The following is an 8,857-nucleotide window of genomic DNA, read 5'->3' as shown; positions in this document are numbered from 1 at the left end:
GGTGAGGGACACTGCCCCCTGGGGGTGAGAGACACTGCTCCCCTGGGGGTGAGGGACACTGCCCCCTGGGGGTGAGAGACACTGCTCCCCTGGGGGTGAGGGACACTGCCCCCTGGAGTTTAGAGGCGGGGCGACAGCTCTCAAGCGGCCTGAGCACAAAAAACTACAATTCCCGAAGTGCATTGCGGGATACGCGTGATTGACATAGCTATTAACCAACAGGCAAGCGCGGTCTGAAGCTCGTCTGCCAATGGGAACTCAGGGGGGGCGGGACTGCGGTTGGGGCCGGGAAAGGCGCCAAAATGACGGCGAGTGGACGGACAGCGGGGAAACACCGAGCCCCTCCCCCCCCAACAGACCCTCTGCCGGGGAAAGGCCGCGGGGCTCCCTCACTGTGACTGTAAGGTGCTATTTTCTACTCTTTTAATTGAATTATTGAACAATTAGGACGGCACCTGCGTCATCAGGCGAAAAGATCTAACAAAAACGCCCCCTTTTCAAGAGGGGCGCAATTAACGCCCAGACCATGAAAACCAAAGGAAACCTATTATTAATTAAACTATTATAAGGTGCTATTTTCTGAGGTAAAAAACAAGTCTTTGGGTTCGACCTCGGCTTCGAATATGGGCTCAGGAGGAACAAGGCCTCAAAGTTGAGGCTCAGAGCTGACAATAAGGTGATTGGCAAAAGAACCAGAGGCGACAGGAGGAAAAACCTTTTTACGCAAGGAGTGTTTAGGATTTGGAATGCACTGCCTGACAGGGTGGTGGATACAGATTTAATAATAACCTTCAAAAGGGAATGGAATAAATACTTGAAGGAGACAAAATTGCAGGGATATGGGGAAAGAGCGGGGGAGTGGGACTAACTGGATTGCTTTTCGAAAGAGCCGGCACAGACTTGATGGGGTGAATGGCCTCCTTCTGCGCTGTACTACTCTAAGAATAGGGCTGCCCTGTGAAATGGCAGCCGCTCTCAGTGACTGACTCTTCCATAGATCCGTGTTACACTGGGGGGAAAATAACCCCCCTCGCCAGCATCTTTAACAAAAATCCAATTCTGAGAGGTCATCAACCTGAAACATTAACTCTGTTAATGCCCTGGCACACACTGGTACCAGGTGTCACCATGCACAGTGCACCTCTCTGTACTGCAGGTACCCAGAAAACAACAGCTTGCATTTATATAGCACCTTTAATGGAGGAAAGGAGGCGCAATAAAAAGACTTGCATTTAAATAGCACCTTTCATGACCTCAGGACGTCCCAAAGCGCTTTACAGCCAATGAAGTACTTTCTGAGGTGTAGGAAACGCGGCAGCCAATTTGCGCACGGCAAGCTCACACAAACAGCAATGAGCTAATGACTAGATAATCTGTTTTAGTGATGTTGATTGAGCGATAAATATTGGCCAGGACACCGGGGATAACTCCCCTGCTCTTCTTCAAAATAGTGCCGGGGATCTTTTATGTCCGCCCGAGAGAGCAGACGGGACCTCGGTTTGTCTCATCCGAAAGACGGCACCTCCGACAGTGCAGCACTCCCTCAGTACTGTACTGGAGTTTCAGCCTAGAATTTTGTGCTCAAGTCTCTGGAGTGGGACTTGAACCCACAACCTTCTGACTCAGTGGCGAGACGTTACTGAGTCAGAAGGTTGAGAGTTCAAGACAAAATGGAGACACAGAAGCAATATAGTGGCGCAGCAAGTTGGCGTCTTGAAGTAGGATGTATAGGATTTACTGCAAGTGCTGACTGCAAACAGGCTGTTCAGAAATGATTTTTTTTCAGAAAGCTGGGTGAAGGGCCGAATCCCATAGTTCCGGATACCACTAAGGTTAAGACGATGTGGTTAGTTGTAACAATTTGGTGATGTCAAGATTGGGTTTTAGTAGCTTGAGGTGTAGGAAGGGGGGAATGATGGCAGTAAAGAGCGTAGTGTTTTTAACATCATTCCAATAATTCAGTCAGGATTGCAGTTCTACTTTGCAGACTCACTCTGGGTCAGTGCCTTTTTCCTGGTCTGGCGTTTTTTAAGTCTGCTATAGGAACGCTTCAGAGTACTATGCACCTTCTGTGTGCCTCATCCTACAAAGTGTTGCGATGTTCACAAGTTCTCTGGAACAGGTACAGACATATTCCTGCAGCAAGGAGGATTCTGACTTTGCGCGATGGAAGAGGAAACGGGGATAATTCCGTTTAATACCAGTGCTTAGAGCGGCAGTCTGTGTTGTTAGTTAATCTCAACTGGGGTGGTGGTAGGGATTCTACGATTGGACTCCGTAGCCTTGAGGGGAAATATCCACTATATTCCTTCCTGATCACTTGCGCGTGTGGGGTTGTTGGATGAGGACAGCGTTGGGCTTGACTTTAAATCTATATGGTCAAATAGTCTGCGTGCTGACACTCACCAGGTCTAGACTTGCACACTTGGGAGAGATATCAGATCGCACTTGGTGCTTGTGGAACTTGACCATGGCAAGAAGTCAATGCCATCAGGAAGGGGGAAAAAAGGCAGGAAAAAATGGTTTAAAGATATCCAGATTGGCACAATTTTCCATCAGTATTTTAGAGAATATGCTTGGAGGTGGGGTGTAGTTTGGAATCCCAGTATGATATACCAGAGGCTGATTAGGATCAGTTTCTCCACAATTTCCAGATGGCAACTACCCAGGTTCCAGCAACAAAAAGTGCAGTCCTCTCATTTTCCTGTCAGTTGATATGAATTGCTCGACCTCCGTACTATTTTTCATTATTTCCTTCCTTCCAGCTCCAGCAATCGAGAGAGTGTCGTTTCCTGTCACTCTCCGTGCTGATCCATGGGTCAGGCAGCATGACTGCTCACTCTTAATCATCCCCACTACATTTGGGGGTGGGTGGAGATTACCCTCTTCTAACGGATTACCTGAGAATTGACGGATTATCTCATGCAATGGTAAGTAGCATGGAACTGTGACTTAATATTTATTGAGCGAGAAACGAACTAACCGTTCTGTGGAAAGATAACAATTTTTGTATCATCAAGTATGATAGGCAGCAGCTCCTCAATAATTTGTTATGCAACAAACCAAAGGCCAATTCTACATAATTTAAACGTGTGTGTGGGGGGGGGGAATGGTCAAATTTGAGTTATATTCATGCTCGTTAATTTTAATTGTCTCCCTCTTTCTTCAGGTCAGGATTCCTTTGCCTGATCACAATCCACCTCTGCTGGCATGTGCCCTTGAATTGGGCACAGCTGTGATGCCCTTCATGGACTCGGAGCCTGCTGCCACTCGTCGTCTCGGTTCCAACAGGAAGAATGACCACATGGGTAGGCATTCCAGCACGCGTTAATGCCATCAGGAGAAAAAAATATAGAAACGTGCAAATGAACTGTTTATTTCATATAGAGCTGTACAACAGAATATTCTAACTTATTTGCATTGTCAACTGGGAATTCGAATGGATATGTACATGGAATGCACTTATTGTAATATACACAGATTTAACCAGAACATTAATTCTGATGCTGTGAACTGTTTGGTTTGAGACCAGTGCAACTTCTTCTTGTACCTGATCCATTTTACAACTCCAGACCGGCAGGCTCACTCTAGGTCAGGTTCTGCTTTTCTAACTTGGCACTTTTCAGCCTGCTACAGTAATTTTCTCACCAACAATTTCTGCAGTCTCCTTTCATGCGGGGGCGGCATGCTGTGGGTTGTGTTTGGGAACACAATGATTGTCAAATAATGGATTGCCAACCACTCGTTAGTGAAAAGCATCAAGGACGGGCACCATTTTGGCCCAGTTAACATGAGTACTGTTTGGCATATTCTGCAAAATTTGGCTCAAGATTTCTCCAATGTCCAGTGCAAGAGTGTTGAAGCTATTTATCTCGTAGGTGCAGACCATGGAGCCTTGGGAGGTGGAGAAAGAGAAGGTGGGGCAAAAATCAAGTTTCAATTCATGGTCTCATTAATTTGCATATATCTAAACTTATTGATACTAATCGATCTTGGTGTTCCGATTTAGTCATTTTCAATAATGAAGCAGTAACACTTAGAATAGTCCTCCTCAAATCTCCAGGCTCACAACATTCAAACAGGACAAATCAGTGGACTAAGTTCATACAAGAACATAAGAAATAGGAGCAGGAATAGGCCACTTGGCCCCTCGAGCCTGCTCCGCCATTCAATAAGATCATGGCTGATCTTGGGCTCAAAGCCACTTCCCCGCCCGCTCCCCATAATCCTTCACTCCCTTATCTCGCAAAAATCTGACTATCTCCACCTTAAATGTATTTAATGACCCAGCCTCCACGGCTCTCTGGGGCAGAGAATTCCACAGATTCACGACCCTCTGAGAGAAGAAATTCCTCCTCATCTCAGTTCTAAAAGGGCGACCCTTTATTCTGAAACTACGCCCCCGAGTTCTAGATTTCCCCACGAGGGGAAACATCCTCTCTGCATCTACCCTGTCGAGCCCCCTCAGTATCTTATATGTTTCAATAAGATCACCTCTCATTCTTCTAAATTCCAATGAGTGTAGGCCCAACCTGCTCAACCTTTCCTCATAAGTCAACCCCCTCATCTCTGGAATTAACCTAGTGAATCGTCTCTGAACTGCCTCAATGCAAGCATATCATCATAGAACAGTACAGCACAGGAGGAGGTCATTCGGCCCATCGAGTCTGTGCTGGCTGTTTCAAAAAAAATCCAATTAGACCCACTCCCCTGCTCTCTCCCCATATCCCTGCAATCTTTTCTGCTTCAAATATTTATCCAATTCCCTTTTGAAGGCTACGATTGAACTTGTATCTACCACCCTATCAGGCAGCGCATTCCAAATCCTAACACATCACGTCGCCTCTGGTTCTTTTGCCAATCACCTTCAATCTGTGCCCTCTGGTTACCGACCCTTCAGCCATTGGAAACAGTTTCTCTTTATTTACTCTATCTAAACCCTTCAAGATTTTAAACACTTCTATCAAATCTCCCAGTTGACTGGGCTTTGAGGGGGTGCAAAGCCAGAGCTCTGAAGAGCCATATATGGACCACAGGCTGCAGTTTGCAACCACTGGCCAAGTAGATAAAGGCACCAATCGATGTAGACACAGCCATACAGACCAAAAGCTCGCCGCTTCACTCCATAGTCTCAAGGCAGGGCAAGCATTGTGGTGCAATAATTGGCCTCAGCAACCAGAGGCAAAGAAGGAGGGAGGAAAATCAGCTGATCCTACTTCTGATCTGTAATCCAGTGACTCCTGCATATGTGCAGATGCTGGGGGAGGGCTCAATTGGACTCGCTTGTGATAGCCCCAATATTCATTGTGTAGCCTCGTACGTGAAGTGTGGTCACTGAAGAGAAACTGGCTTTCATAGAACTGTACCCCAGCACAAGTCAGTACCTTTCGAAGAAAACTGGGGGCAGGTGCACCCCTTGAGTTTGTAATATTGAGGTTTATATACACTAATGGGTATTCAATTGTCAGAGGGTAGAATTAAAGCCGTAACTGGCATTTATCCACAGAAATTGATCTTTTTCCTTTCCCCTTTTGACAGGTGTCTGGAATCCAGGAAGAGATGCTGCTGCCGCTGACCTGTCACAGCATTGACATTCTGAACAAAACCAGTGAATGTGGCAATGTGAAGTTGAGCGAAAAGCAATTCATAAACTGGAAAGGCTAATTTGGTTACTGCCGCTCTGTTTAATAAATGCTGGAAGAACTGAATACTGTGTGGGCTTTACTACCTTTTAAAATGGCCGGCTTGAGCAAGGTAGAGAGGAAATACAATCCCAGCCACTGATCGAAGCAAATCAGTGAAACGTCAGAGCTCAGCCAATGTGTGTAAAGTACAGGGGAAAGTCCCCCCATGATTAGATTGCTGCATCTTTCAGCTTCTACATTTACCTCCTTCTAAATTTTTGTGAAGGATGCACAAAAAAGTCTTAACAGCAATGTCTTCTTGGTTCAGCTGATGTACATTGTAGGCTGTGCCAACAGGTGGCACCAGGGAGCAGCAAGACAGAGGTTTATGTTATACAGGAAACTCTCTTTTAACCGGCACCTAAATAACCGGAAACCTCTGTTAACCGGCAAAATTCAGGAGTAGGTTCAGGTAAGTTTTACTTCATATTACTGGCAGTTCCTGGATCTGTGGCTGTGTAACTGGGGTTCCTGCACATGTTGCTAAGCAACAGGGAAGCCTGAATTTGTTGCTGTGCACGGAGCTCTCGTACCTTTTACTATACCTCTCTGTAATCCGGACTTTTTGATAAACCGGCACCACGCTGGTCCCGTCGGTGCCGGATAATAAAGAGTTCCCTGTAGTTGCCCAGAGTTGTGGATCTCGGCTATGCCATTGTGAGGAGGCAGTTTGTGGGGGAAGAAAGCGAGATTCGGAATGTTTTGCCCCCGCGCTGCTGCCTTCCAGATGCTCGCAGTTGGTCCGGGACCATCACTGATTCAGGCCTCAGGCAGTGTGTGCGCAGCTTTGAATGGATGTCTTAATTATCCACAGAGTAACAGTGCACCATCTCACCTTTTTATAAATTAAGAAACCTTGGTGAAGGGCAGAACACCGCTGAGGCTGAGAAAAGCACGAGTGAAGACAAAGTAAAATCGGCAAGTAGTGGTTCAGTGACACCAAACGGGTTTTAAAAAACTGTAGAAGGAAAGGGAGACAATATTTATTTATATGAACGTTGGTTTGTACGTGTTCAGAACTTGTGTACACTTCTGCTTTGGAAAGAAACAGTGTTAAGATTCTAATCAACCTTAACCTTGCTGCCTCTCTGCTGATTAATGCAGTGTACCCTGTTTGAAAATAGTTGTCCATATTCGAAACGCAGCAGAATCAGGTTTGCACAGTACTCCGTCAGTGGCTGAAATGAGGAAACCAATTGCCTGGTGTTACTGAGCTGTACAGATCCGATAGGGATTTAAAAAAAAAATTGTTCCTGGGATGTGGGCAAGGCCAGCATTTATTGCCCATCCCTAATTGCCCTCGAGAAGGTGGTGGTGAGCCACCGCCTTGAACCGCTGCAGTCCGTGTGCTGACAATACTTCCACAGTGCTGTTAGGGAGGGAGCTCCAGGATTTTGACCCAGTGACGATGAAAGAACGGCGATATATTTCCAAGTCAGGACGGTGTGTGACTTGAAGGGGAACTTGGTGATGCTGTTCCTCAGCCGGCCTGCGGGAGCAACGTTGCAATTAGCCACAGTGCCCCGGCTACAGATGAGGAAAATCAGCCAACCTGTCCACTCCTGAGCTCTTGTCCAGTGACTGCTGGAAATCATCTTTGTACAATGGGATGAAGACTGGATCAGGCTTGTGAGAGACACTTCCACATTCCCCACTGTTTAATAGCCTGTCTGATGCTCCACTTGGTCAAAGCACTGCTGGTCCCTGTAGAACTGCACCCAAGAATCAGTCAACCCCCCTCAGGAGAGAGAGGAAGAAATTGGGACAAAAAGGTTACAAATGCACCAGAGTTCAACAAGTTCATGGTCATTTCATCAAAATTATAGTTTGTGCTACTGAATTTTCTGAGCACCTTAAAATTAATTTCAGTATAAATTGTTCCTTTATTCATTGGAGAATTTTCACAATCACAACTTGACAGAAACAATGGTCAGGTCCACACGACTTCCACAGCCGCCTGTCAAAATGCAGCTCCTGATGGGTCAGATTCCTTCCCTCCGATTGATCAAGTACCCTGCTTTAGCTTGGTGTTGCTCCTAATTGCCAGGTTGAGATCAGCAATCTCTAGCCTAGCAATCTTGAGCATGTATCCTGAAGCTAGGATTTGTAGGGTCTCCTAATATGGCATGGCGTGCCACTGAGTTGTTAAGTCATACAGTACTTAATTAGCACAATTTCTAAATATATTTTAAGGGAAGGAACTATTAGCTACAGTGTGACTACAGTATATTGGATCACGTGAGTGCAATGTTTCAGAACCCAAGGGCAATTACAATATAAAAGAATGTGATCAGTAGCAGTTATTACTTAGAGAGGTTTTTCATGCAAGTTTAGCCCCTGGCGCCCCCATCTCTGCTGAAAGCATTGGCTTGTTGCTGGAGTGCACCTCTCTGGACACTGGGAACACAAACAGTACCTTGCCCAGGTGACCATTCAAATGAGCCCAAGAGTGAGAGACTATACAACTGGGGAATGCATTCCGGTTACAGTACGTCTGGTTCTGGGGTCACCTGAGGTTTACACAGATTACTGTAAAACAATCTGAAGCAGGACTCTTGGATTAATTTTCCCAAGGTCCTGTTTATCTCTTCTCTTTCCCCCCCCCTCCCCCCGACTCAGATCATCTAACTTGGCACACATCAGGGTCAAGGTTAGGGCCTTCCTAGTCTGTGGCTTAAGCCACTCGCTGACCCTTTTGGGAAGCCCAGAGATTTTGGTCATGTTTTCCCACCAATCTGCCTCCTAAACAACACACGCATGTCTTGGAAAGGTACTGACCCATGAGCATTGCTTCAGGATGTACGACATTTCAGACCTGGGGAAAGGGGGAGGGAATGCCCTGTTGGGCGTGGAGGGTGTGCAATTTCTCTTTCGCAGACTCACCTCCACACATCCTCTTCCAATCCCAAGGCCTTCAACATTCCTCCGACAGAAATATGTTACCTCTTCTGGGACCGGGGCACCTCAAAGAAAAAAAAAATATAGAAGTTAATTCCCTACTCATGGCACCCACAAAGAGCCATTATTACAGAATTATACATCCCTTGAACTTCTCAGTATGATGCTGTCTACAGGATTAGTTAGAAAGAGGTCAGCACGTAGTTGTCCTGGTCTTTTGCTCAGGATTAACTTAACTATTGCCCCAGCTGTGCATCAGGCGAGTTCCTGTCACA

At 46.2% G+C, this 8,857-nt stretch overlaps 1 protein-coding gene across 1 annotated transcript; it reads left to right on the top strand.

Moving 5' to 3' along the window:
- Positions 1-250: 250 nt before the first annotated feature.
- On the top strand, positions 251-5,708 carry LOC147098027 (uncharacterized). Its single transcript, XM_085970805.1, has 4 exons — positions 251-400; positions 3,170-3,308; positions 3,879-3,917; positions 5,539-5,708. The coding sequence occupies exons 1-4, from the start codon at positions 251-253 to the stop codon at positions 5,589-5,591; spliced, it is 381 nt and encodes a 126-aa protein (XP_085826931.1). The 3' UTR covers positions 5,592-5,708.
- Positions 5,709-8,857: the final 3,149 nt, after the last annotated feature.

This window comes from Somniosus microcephalus, chromosome 30 (genome assembly GCF_052327205.1).
Source record: "Somniosus microcephalus isolate GS21.2 chromosome 30, FLI_Smic_1.0, whole genome shotgun sequence".
Taxonomy (NCBI): Eukaryota; Metazoa; Chordata; class Chondrichthyes; order Squaliformes; family Somniosidae; genus Somniosus; species Somniosus microcephalus.
Note: the sequence above shows the minus strand (reverse complement) of the source record. Positions and strands in the feature narration are given on the sequence as shown.